Source organism: Canis lupus, chromosome 12 (assembly GCF_011100685.1).
Source record: "Canis lupus familiaris isolate Mischka breed German Shepherd chromosome 12, alternate assembly UU_Cfam_GSD_1.0, whole genome shotgun sequence".
NCBI lineage: Eukaryota > Metazoa > Chordata > Mammalia > Carnivora > Canidae > Canis > Canis lupus.
Genome location: NC_049233.1, coordinates 3,980,298 through 3,992,173, shown reverse-complemented (window position 1 = coordinate 3,992,173; position 11,876 = coordinate 3,980,298). Strand labels below are relative to the sequence as shown.

General features: G+C 57.4%; 1 protein-coding gene across 8 annotated transcripts in view; it reads right to left on the bottom strand.

Annotated features, from left to right (window-relative positions):
- Positions 1–1,239: 1,239 nt before the first annotated feature.
- Positions 1,240–11,876, bottom strand: part of PACSIN1 (protein kinase C and casein kinase substrate in neurons 1) — a 58,072-nt gene continuing 47,435 nt past the window's right edge. For 5 of the 8 annotated variants that reach the window (XM_038553792.1, XM_038553786.1, XM_038553789.1 and 2 more), the window contains 9 exons: positions 9,432–9,557; positions 8,357–8,513; positions 6,954–7,189; positions 6,405–6,560; positions 6,133–6,308; positions 5,652–5,772; positions 5,430–5,557; positions 4,403–4,590; positions 1,240–4,080 (listed from right to left, as the gene is read on the bottom strand). In XM_038553792.1, coding sequence (XP_038409720.1) covers positions 3,971–4,080; positions 4,403–4,590; positions 5,430–5,557; positions 5,652–5,772; positions 6,133–6,308; positions 6,405–6,560; positions 6,954–7,189; positions 8,357–8,513; positions 9,432–9,494 — 1,335 coding nt within the window. In that variant the 5' untranslated portion in view covers positions 9,495–9,557 and the 3' untranslated portion in view covers positions 1,240–3,970. Of the gene's footprint in view, positions 4,081–4,402; positions 4,591–5,429; positions 5,558–5,651; positions 5,773–6,132; positions 6,309–6,404; positions 6,561–6,953; positions 7,190–8,356; positions 8,514–9,431; positions 9,580–11,009; positions 11,167–11,876 lie in introns of those variants that run through there. The other 3 variants (XM_038553788.1, XM_038553791.1, XM_038553785.1) reach the window with 2 other exon arrangements.

Genomic DNA, 11,876 nt, shown 5'->3' with positions numbered 1-11,876 from the left:
AGTGCCTGCAGGGCTCCCCACAACCGCACAGAAAAGCCTGCACAAATAAGACCAGGCCACCCTTTGTCTTTATTTGAAGGGTCTTCTGTGTGGCTAAAACCAGGGGCTTGTCACTGGAGGTGGATGTGGGGGATAAAGGACACAAGGTGGTGAACAGATCAACCCCCACCTTGACCTTTCCTCCCTGGCCTGAGGCCCCAAGCTGCCAGGGCTTGGGGGCTGCGGTACATGTGCCTCCAATAATGGCTTTGTGTTGGGCCCCACCAGGCTGCCAGGGCCAGAGGGGCCTCAGAAAGATATCTGACCTGACTGGGGGAAGCTGAGGCTGGGGTGCAGGTGGGGATGCAGCGAACTGGTGGCAGAACTGGCCCAGACCTGGGACTCCTGCCTAACCCAGAGGAGACCTACCTGCGAGTGGAGGGTGGGTAATGGAGCTGAGAGCCCAGGACCTCGGTCCTGCCCACCCCCCTTGAGCAATCCTCCTGGGGGAGCCCTCCCAGGGTTCCCACACAGAAATGCTGTCAGAGGACAGGCAGGATACAGGAAAATGGGCCATGACCTGATGCCACACCACAGGGAGCCCTGGGACAGTGAATAACTGGAGCCACAGGCCTCAGCAGTCACTTTTACAATTTTGCTTTAAAAACTAAAACCTGAGGTGCCTGTGTGGCTCAGTCGGGTTAAGCATCCTACTCTTGATTTCAGCTCTGGTCATGATCTCAGGGTCGTGGGATCGAGCCCCATGTCAGGCTCTGCACTCAGTGGGAAGTCTGTTTGTCCCTCTCCCTCTGCTCCATCTGGCCTCACCCTGCCCCCACCCCCGGCTTTCTCTCAAATAAATAATCAATAAAATATTTTTTAAAAATAAATTAAAATAAAGCTTCCTGGTTCAGTGCCCCCCCCCCCGCCCCCGCTATAAATAAATAAATACAAACCTATGTAGGGGTCACCCTTGAACTGTGAGTTTGGAGCCCCAGCAATCTTGATCAGTGCTCATCTCTGGGCACCCAGGACCCTAGGGCCACAGCGTCAGAAGCCTCATCTGTCACCTACCACCCTGTGCAGACAGCCCAGGGCCCTGGAAGGTTGGGGGGCCAGCCCTCAGTCCTCCTGCCCATCAGTGGTCAGCCAGGACGGCACACAGTATGCTGGGCACCCCCTCCTTGACAGGCCCCCCAAGTACAAACAAGTTTCAGAGAGTTCGAGAGACACACAAGACTCAAGAACACCACGTCCCACTAGGTTGACACAGTTCTGGATTTTATCCACAGTCATACGATCACAACTGATATATATATATATATTTGTATTTATATACCTTTAAATTACACAATCATGTACAAAACAGGTGCATTGCTGAGACCACAGCACTTCTCGGAGTGTCACAAGTGTTGGACGAATGGAGTCAGGAAGCCTAGGGCAGCAGATGGCGGGCGGCGGGGCAGCCCCAGCCCCTTGCAGAGCCAGGCTGTAGAATGGTGATTAACTGGGGACAAAACACATTAGTTGCCGAGCCCCAAGGGGCGGGCCCGTGCAGCATTGAGGGTGCAGGTAGGGGCTACAAGAGATGGTGGGCACGGTGAGGGGTGCGGCCCCCACACTTGGTGGTGAGTGCCCTGACACCAGCACTGACGGGTGGGGCTAGGCCCCTAGAGCTCGGGGTGGGGGGGACGGCCAGGTGGGAGAGCCTCCCACTCCGGGGTCCTGAGGAGCCAGGGGACTAAGAGAGAGTGGTCCCAAATTGGGCCATGGAGGTGGTTGCTCAGAAAGAATGGGATCTCAAGTCCCTGCCCCAGAAAGGGCAGCTGGAGTGCTGAGGGGGACAGGCCTGGGATCCAGCAGGGACCCCAGGCCCTCCCCAGGTGCTTGAAAGCCACTGGCACAGACAAAGGGAGCCCAGGCCCCAAGGTGCAGATGTGCCAGCTTCCTGCCTTCCAAGGGTCCATGGTGAAGGGCAAAGACTCCCAACCCCAACTCCCACCCGAAGGAGAGGCTGAAGAGGCTTTTGGTCTGGAGTCAGATGGGCAGAGGGCTTCCGAAATCCTGCTTTGGGCTCTGAGGGGCCTAGGGCACATCTCAGGCTGCAGCAGACGCCCAGAGAGCAGACAGTAGCAAGAAATGGGAGTCCACCTGTCCCTGGGGGTGTCATCACCTCCACCCTCCAACTCTCCTGACCCTCAGGGAGCTCTGCAGAGTCTGCCGGGATCCTCCGTGCACACGCCAACAGGGTCAGGGCCTGGAGGCTGGGGTCCACCACCTGAAAGTGGACTGATGGCAGAAGCAGCCGGAGCAGAAGGACTGAGGGGTGCCAGAAGGCTGGGGTATCACCCGGGCACCAGGTGCTGTAGAAGGGGGTGGGGTGTCTGCAGCCCTGAGGCTCAGAAGCTCTCCTGGTGCTACAAGAAGTCCCAGAGGTTTCCGAGAGACTCCTCTTCCAGCCACCCCCCCACCCCCCGCCCCGGCTGCCTTGAGGTTTTTGTCCTGCCCTGGTCTGGTCTGCTTCAAGCCCCTGTGCCCACATGTGTGGGAGAAGCTGGTACCTGGTACTAATACTTGGTAACCCAACCCTGCTTTCCTTCACCAACCACAGGAAACACTGACTCTGGGCAGGTCCTTTGCCTCCTCTACCCCCACCCCCCACCTCCCAAAAAGTCCTTTGAGACCCAGGCCTAGAGATACGGAGGGGCTGCCAGCAGGGGGAATGCTGCTCCAGGGGCAAGGACCAGTTGAGGACGGGACAAGGAAGAAAGACACTGTGACTGTCCTGCTCCGGAGAGCCTGGGAGCCTCCTTCTTGCCAAAGCCACATCTTTCCCCTTGGTGCTACTGTGTTCCTAGTGGTCCCAGGCTGGAAAATCCCTTGGACCCTGCAGCATCTTCTCGGGAAGGCCAGAGAAGGAGAGAGAGGGATGGGAGGCCACAAGGCTGTCTGGCAAAAGGGCGAGTTGGCGGGGGGGAGGGGTGCTGGCTGAACTTAGTGAATCTAGGAAGATTCACAAGGAGGGGGTGCACAGGGAGGGACAGGGGTGGTTGGGCAAGGTGCCCTTCTCCTCAGGGAACGGGAGGAGGCTGCTACAGTTGCTGGCTTTGCCCTGGGCTGTGAGGCCTCTCCCCCTGCCTGAGGACTTAGGAGAGAGGGGCAGGGTTTCTGCAAGTCACTGAAGGGTATGGCTCCAAGCAAGAGCCTGTGCCCAAATCGCCAACAGCTGGAAAGAAGCGCCCCAACCGGGTCTTAGTGCCATAGCTGAGCCTGGTGCTGGGGTTGCTGAGGGCCTGGCCCCCCTACACTCATCCTTCTATACCCCAGTGACACTGTCACCAACTCCAGCTCACCCCGTCATGTCTGGGGGCATCTAGGGACCCCAGGACATGGCTATGGGAGAAGACAGCGACTGTTCCTCCTCCAGGCCCACCAGTCCTTAGGGGTGAGGCCAGGGGAAGAAGGGTACTCCCCAGGGCAAAGTGGAAGACTGAAGACTGGGAGGGCCCCCTTCTCTGGGGTCTGAAGGGGAGGCCTTTGACAGTAGGGTGGTGGAGGGAGAGGAGCATGGCGGGACAGAAGGAAGAGGTCGGGGAAAGCAGGCCCCGAGGAGAGGATGGGGAACAGGTGCTGGCAGCCTGGGGTTGGGAAGTGTAGTCTGGGGAGTGCGGGTCCAGGAGACATCCCTCAGGGCTCAGGAGACTCTTTGGTGGGATCTGAAGAGCAGAAGTAATGTCTCTGTTGGGCTAAGTACTAAGACCCTCACCTACCCTGGGGCCATCACCCTGAGTCCCACCACCCTGGCCTCCAGGCGGCCCTGCAAATGCTTCTGTCTCTGTATTTTTTGTTTTGTTCTGTTTTGACTTTTAAAAAAATAAAAGCTTGATCGGAAAATATGTCTGGAACTCTATGGCGAGGGAAGAGGGACGAGAGAGAAGGGAGGGGAGGCAGTGGACGAGGGGTGAGGGGGGTGTGGAGAGGAGCAGGGCAGCTAGATGGCCTCCACGTAGTTTGCGGGGTAGAGGCCCAGCTGCCCACTGTCCAGCCGCCCGCGGCACCATCCCTGCTCGTCCTCCTCGCCCAGCTTGGTGAGCTCATCTCCTAGGAAGGGAACACAGAGGAGCTCATCGACAGGGGCTCAGAGAGAGCCACCCCCACCCCCACAATGCTAGGTGAGCTCTCTAAAACTGGTTATTCTGGGCCATCCCACTGCCCTCCCATCACTGTTCCAAAGCCCGCTCTGGAGCCCAGCCCCAGCCACATCCCGACACCCACGTGCGGCCCCCAGCCAGACACCTGAACTGGGTCTCGGCCCTGCCCCCCAGAGCCCAGGCCCCGTCTCGGGATCCAGCCAGGCTTGGCCCGGCCCCAGCCGCACTCCCGCCCAATCCCGGCACCCCCTGCCCTCCGCCCCGGCCCGTACCAGCCTTGAAGCTGAGCTCATCCTGCTCCTGGCCGTCGTAGTCGTAGAGCGCCCGCACACGCACTCCCTTGGCGTCGTCCTCGAAGGGGTTGGAGCCCCCGTTGGCCTCATTGCCCCCAAATGGGTTCCCACTCTCGTCATCTGACCACTCGGTGGCATAAGGCTGGCCCCGGTCGTAGCTGCTAACGCTGGGACGCAATGAGAGGACCCCGCATAAACTGCCCCTCCCCTCGTCTCTAGGGCTGCCCCGTCCTGCCCACCAGGGCTCTGGCCCCAAATTCCACCAAGGCTGGTGTAGGGATGGGCCTCGTAAGAGGGGGTCCCGGTCCAGTGACGCTCATTGACAGCTCTTTCGATAAATATGAGGCAGGACTATTAGCATTATTACCCAGCCCTTGAGTGAGGGGGCACTGCATGGGACCCCTGAGAACATCTGACCCTTCATCTGAGAAGGGCAGCAAGTGGATAAGGAGCTTGACCTTTTTTTGTCTTGTTTTGTTTTTTAAGATTTTATTTTTATTTATCCATGAGAGACACAGACAGAGGCAGAGACACCACAGGGGAAGAAGCAAGCTCCCTCCATGCAGGGAGCCCAATGTGGGACTCGACTCTGGGACTCCAGGATCACAGCCTGGGCCCAAGGGAGGCGCTCAACCACTGAGCCACCTAGGTGTCCCAGGAGCTTGACCTTTTGGACATCATATCCCAGCTCTGAGGCTTACTAACTAGCTGTGTGGCCTTGGGTAAGTCACTTAATCTCTCTGGGCTTCAGTTTCTCCATCTGCAGAATGGGACTCTCTACACACTTCTCAGTGTTGGGAGGCTTCCAGGAGTTAATATATGGAAAGGGCTTACAGCAGTGCCTGGCACGTAGTAGGAGCTCTCAAAGGATGACCTACCACTATCTTTGAGAGGAGCATGTGATTCCTGTGATTCAGACCATTTCTTGTCTCCTGAGGTAAAACTCATCTGCCCCAGTATGTGGGCCCCTCCAGCCCCCTCATGAAGTTCTGCAGGAGGCACTCACCTGCCACGGTCCCCAGCCTGGGATGTGGTCTCCACCACTCCAGTGGCATTGGTCAGCGTCACCCCCTCTGCCTTCTTGGGCTGTTTCTCTTTCTTGGTGGCAGTGTGAGGAAGGTCTGGGTTCCACTCCTGGTGGGTACCAGGGGAGCAGTGAGGCAGGGAGACCCCTGAGGTCCCTTCCAGCCTTTTCCGACTTCCCTTCCCCATCCCCACACTTCCTCACCTCAAACTGGGGCCAGTTCATGGGCATACCAGGGCCGCTGGTGCTGCGGAACCACCTGAGGTCATCCTGGGCATCGGCCCCCCGGATAGCCTGCTCCAGCTCCCGATACACATGGACATAGCTGTGCATGGGGGAGATGGGGAGTTGGGGGGCAAGATGCACCATGGCCCCTTCTCATCCTCGCTGAGGGCCAGAGGGAGCCCATTCAGGGCCAGCTAGGTAGAAGGTGGGCTGGCCAAGGAGCGATCCCTGAGTGGGCAGCCCCGGACACACCAGGAGGTTCTTATCCCCACCTCAGCCACTCACCCATCCATCCAGGCATGTTTCCCCGGCAGCCAGGCTGTGGAGCCTCTTCCTTCTTGGCCCTTGCAGCTCTGCCCACCCCTCCTGTCCCAGCGACATCGGGCCCAGGGGGCCTTGCACACCACTTCCACCCCCTGCCCTCTGTGCCCGTGCCCCCCATGCTGCCACTCCCAGCTACCTGCTATTCTCAGCTAGGTTTAGGTGACGTTTGATGTCCAGCAGCACCTCCTTGAGGAAGACCAGCCGCTTTTCCTCAAACTGCTGGCACTGTTCGAACACCTGCTCCATGCCCTCCATGTACTGGGGTGTGGTCTTGCCCACGTCATCCAGCACCTTCTCATACTTCTCCTGCGTCTACAGGCACCAGGGCGAAGGAAGGGTGAGGCCCAGGCACACGGCTCCCAGCCCCCACCCACTCCCAGCAGCTCTCAGACCCCAGCCCTGGGGCACCTTCTGGACATCCTGCTTGCACTTGTCCACTTTGTCCTGCAGCTTCTTCTGCTGCTCGGGCGTCACTGACTGCTCCGTCTTGCTGTTCATCTCCCGTGTCATGGCCAGCTTCTCCTCCTTGCAGGCCAGATGGTAGGCCTTCTTCGCTGCCTCTAGCTGTGGGCCGGAGGGAACAGGAGGTAGAGCTCCTACTTATAATCAGGAACAGATGCGGTCACTCGTCAAGCCCTCCCACCTGCCGGGGGCTGGGGAGCACATGTCCTAAAGAGGCAGAAGGGATGTGGGCCCTTGCTCCAGGTATTTGGGAGCAGTGCCCACCCATCTGTGGATGTTTCCCTGCACGGCACTGCCTGCTGCCTCTAGGGACACCCTCCCATTGGGCACCGTGATGCCCGCCCCATCTGTGGCTATTTCTGCCATCTAGGCAATGCTGATCCCCGGCAGGCACAATCCCGGCGGGTGAGGTACCGCCCACCCTCTCCAATCAGACTGCCCCTCTGAGCTCAGCTGCCCACCCTCGCCCCAACCGCAGCAGCCACCCCTGGGCACCTCCTTCATCTTCTTGGCCCAGGGCTTCTGGGCCTTGCGGAAGCCGTCTTCAGCCTCCTTGGTCTCCTTGAAGCCGCCCATGATCTGCTTGTGATAGGCATCCTTTTGCCAGTTCTTGACCTTCTCCAGGTCCTCATTCAGCAGATTGTTCTTTACTTCCTGGTGCAGTTCGCTCACCTTGTCCGCCTCTGTCATGATGGCACCCCAGGCCCTCTCCAGGCTGCCATACTGTGGCCCTGAGGAAATGTCACAGGATCACGATGCCCTCATTACCCCCTGCTCAGAGGCCTCTCTCATGCCTCCTTTCTCTGAGGCTTTCCCCGTCCATGCCACATGCACAGAAATGCCCTCCCCTGCTCTCTTTATTGTTTTATCCATCTTTCAGGGCCCATGTACCTCCTCCAGGAAGCTTTCTCTGACTGCTCTGTTCTCACACCCTGCAGCCTGCAGCCCTCACCCTCACTGAATCCTTCATACAGCATCTGCCTCTCTCTACTCCCTATCTCCCCAGCCAGCTGGTGAGCCCCATGGTGGGGGGCAGCCTGGACCCGGCAAGCTCTCACAAGCCCAGCACAGCACCTGGCACACAGCCAGTGCTTCAGGAATGTTGACTGAGTATAAAACTGAAGAAGCAGCTGGTGACTGATGCCGGGAGGCCACTGGAACCATACATTCCACAGTCGTTTGTTTGTTCATCTGTATATTGGGGATCAACTCTGTGCCAGGCACAATGCTGGGGAGTACAGGTTTAGCCCCTGCCCTCATGGGATTTAGGGTCTCACGGAAGAAAAAAAAAATTAACAAATACCTGTAAACCCTAACCTGAAAGTGTTCCAGATTAAAGGACTCTATACACAGGATAACTAAATGCAGGATGTGATTCTGGATTGGCTTCTGGACCAGCACAAACAATTGCTATAATAAAATTTGCATATGAGTCATATTAAATGTCCTGAATTTGATCGTTGAACTATGGTTATGTAAGCAAACGTTCTTATTCTTGGGAGATATATGAAGGATTTAGGGTAGAGTGGCATGTCTCCCACGTAAACAGTTAAAAAAAAATGCATCAGAGAAAGAAAGAGGGACTGAGAATACAATGTGGTAAAGCGTTAACTGGTGAACCTGGGTGAAGACTACATAGTTCTCTCTCTGATTCTTGCATCTTTTCTCTAAGAAGTTAAAAGTATTTGGAAATAAAAAGGTCTGGTTTTGTTCTGTCTTTTTAATCCAACCTAAAATCGTACAAAGTCGAGTAGAACAGGCACAGGGAGACCTGGCTTGGTCTGGGAGGGTCAGGGCGCAGTGTGGGGCCGGCGCCGGGGCTGCAGGCGCATCCGCGGGGCGGGGCGCCCTGGGGCCCCAGACCGTGGGCAGCGCGCCCGGGGTGGGCATGGGAGCACCTTTCTCGATGAGCTGGCGCCAGCGCTTGGCCCAGTCGGTGAGCTGCTGTGCGTACGCCTTCTCGATCTTGGCGCGCTCCTGCACGCAGTTCATCAGGTCGTTACACAGGCGGTGGCCGTCGTCGATGCGCTTCACCGTCCGCTTGTAGTTCCCCACCTGGCGGCCAAGGAGCGAGCACGACTCCCGCGGGCTCCCCGCGGCCCGCGCCCCCGCCCGCCCGGGACGCCGCGTCCTGCAGGGGGCGCCGCCGCGCCCTCCTTCCCCCTCCCCACCGCCTCACCGCCCCGGAACGCGCTGGGGGCCCCTCCTCCTCTCACTTTGGGGGGGTTGCTCAGCACCCTGCGCCAAACCTCACGGCCTATACACTCCCTCACCTGGCTTGCCACATAATTTTCTCGCTGCCACAAAGTGCAAGATTTTTATAATTTGGACCCAGACTTGAATGAATTATTCATCTTGTTCTTGCAGCTAAACGTATTATATTTATAGAGTCATGTAAGTGTTGAGCTGAGCTGCAGCTTCTTGACATAATATTATGTTTTGTAGACATCTCATTAAACACTTATTAATACAGGCTTGGCAGTTTTTGCTTTGGGTTTAGGAAGCCGATCGAAAACATGTTATTCCTTGGTCTCAGATAGTTTGGGAGCCGCCTGAAATGCTGGCTTCTCCTCTGGTCTCCACCTCTTTGTTGCTGTGGGGCTTCTGGAATTCACGGTACAGGGTAGGGGGTGGGGAGCCGCAGTGAAAGGCTGTGTAAGCTGTGAAGCCCTGCACCTGCCTTCCTCAAGGTCAGGGTCTGAGTGAGATTCCCTAGAGCAGCCAGTCAGGAGGAGCCTGTTCCACATCACAAAATGCGGCAGATCTCTCCAGGGGCAGCTGTGGGGCAGAGGGGCTCTGGGCTTGGTGGGCAGTGGTTTTTACCCCCACTTCATGGCTACGGCTGCCTGTTGAACGCCAAGGAATTTGGAGGGACCCGAGGGGCTGGGGAGCAAGGTTGTGGGTGGGTGGGAGCCTGGCTGCCACAGGGCCAGGCCATCTGGTCTCCAGGACTGGGGAGCGTCAAAGCCTCACCTCCCAGAAGCTGTCAGTGGTCTCCTCCGGAGCTAGCGAGGCCTCGTCGTAGGAGCCAGACATGGTGTAGCCGTGGGGGGACAGGTGGGTGTGCAGTGGTGGTCAGCAGGCTGGGCTGCTCATGCGCTGGGAAGGTAAAGAGAGATCCCTGGAGAGGGGAAGTGCCCCATGTAGCCCATTCCAGGCCTGAGGCCCAAACCTGCTGTGGGGATGAGGGCTCCACAGGCTTGAGCCTTGCATGGGGATGGGGACTTCCTGCTGGGGGACAGGCTCCCCATCCTTACAGTAACCCCAAGAGTAACCTCGTAGCACCCCTTGTGTAGACCCCCCATCTTGCCTCCCTTCACTCCATATCCTCTCCCCCAGATCCATTCTTCAGCTCCAGTGTGGCAGCTCTTTTCAGAAGCCAGCCCCAACTGCCAGAACCATGGCACCCACAACTGTTTTTGTGCTCCTGGACTCAAAGTTAAAAGTCAGAACCATACACTTACATATTTCTTTATATAAACCTGCAGTTGGCCTCAGAAACACACACAGCTCCTCGAAGGCAGCAATCAGGCGAATCTTTATGCACGTCCTGCCTCCCCTCCCCAGGACCTGGCATCCTGTAGGGCCCACTGAGGCTCCGTGACCCCAGCTGGTTCTCAATCTGCCCCCCTTAGCACTGCCCCCACCCTGATCCACCTGAACCCTTGCACCAAATATACCCTCCTTAGCTCTCCCACCCAACAGAGTCCCTGGTCTCAGCCCCTAGAGCCTCAAGTCCCCCACCCGGAACCTGGACCTGAGCTCCCTGGGAAGCCGGCAGCAGGGCCCGCCTCCCATCTCTGGCCCAGGCTGGGTCCCTGTAAATGCCCTTTTGCCTGCCCCGGTGCCAGGCCTCAAAAGCCTCCATCAGCCACTTACATGTCTCTTTAAGAGTCCCAAACATGCAGCTTCCTGGCCTACAGGTCAGACCACTGTGATCTGTGTGAGCACTGGAGTGGCTGTGTGTGGCCTGGATCTGTCGGCAGGCATCAAGGCTGTCCAATCTGGGCCATGTGCTGCCCCGGGGCTGGGATGCTGCCCTTCCCCGTGCTCCCACCCTGTGCTGCCAACCCATGCAAGAATGGCTCAGGAGACAGGACCCAGAGGGCCAGGGACCTGGTCTTCAAAGGGGCAGGGAGGCCAGGGCAGGAATGACCCCATGAGGAGCTGCCAGCCTCAGGGCAGGGGATGCCCAAGGGATGCCTCCCTGCATCTGCACTGCTCAGGGACTATGAGCCCTCTCCAGAGGAGGGGCAGCCCGAGTGGCTCCGTGGTTTAGCACCACCTTCAGCCCAGGGCATGGTCCTGGAGACACAGGATCGAGTTCCATGTCGGGCTCCCTGCATAGAGCCTGCTTCTCCCTCTGCCGGTGTCTCTGCCTCTCTCTCTCTCTCTCTGTGTCTCTCATGAATAAATAAATGAAATCTTTAAAATAAAAATAAAAATTAAAAAAGAACCTTCTCCTGTGAGGATACTGGGGGAGGGTTGGCCTCTGCGAAGTTCACACCCACCTGGGGGTCCCGGGGATGCCCAGCCCCTATGGCAGCTCACCTTCAGGCTCAGGGCAGGTGGCATCGCCACGTGAGGATCCTTGGTCAAGGACATCCCTGCCTTCCCTGGCTTCAGTCTCCCTGTCTGTCCAGGGGCTACTGCCCTACTCCCAGTAATAACCCAGTACTGCCTCCTCTTTGCTCCTCCCAGGCTCTAAATATATTTTGTTCCACTCCCCTTCACAAAGCCTCAGACCAACCTTCCCACAAACTCATGCACAGTGGGGGTGGGTGGGAGGAAGGGCGGCATCAAGGGACAAAGAAACAAGTCTGGATTTTTATTTTTCTGAATTTGGCACTTTTCACCTACAAAGCAGCGTTCACTTCATAAAGAGCAATGCACATAGATATAGGAAAGTGAAAGGCAGGGATATTTAATGAAGGACTTTCAGCCAGGTTAGATTAAGTATCTCTGGGACCAGAGCCCTCTCTAGAATCCTTGAAATCATACAGAACCGTGCTCTTTGGGGATTCAAATAATGCTCAGTTGTCATCAGGCTAGCAGTGGGGGCAGGAAGGGGAGGAGGGTAGGGACATGCCCTCATGAGAGCAAAGGTCGAACCCACCCAGGTAGTGGGGAAGTGACTTGACCAGCCTGGATCAGAGGGGGCAGGGTGCATCTTCTCTCCCCATGACAGAGGCATGCCTCCCTCACCCAAGCAATGCCACTCCTAGGAATTCACCTTCCAGCCACAGGGCGATGCTGCCTAATTCCATTTGCTGCAGCACTGCTTGCAAAAGCCAAAGGCTGGAAACATCCCTGCTTCCCAGCCAGGGGACTGCCTAAGGAGATTATGGTGCAGACACATAACAGAATGCTCTGGTCCTGAACCGAACCCTCCCCAAGCCATGCCACTAAGACAAAAGG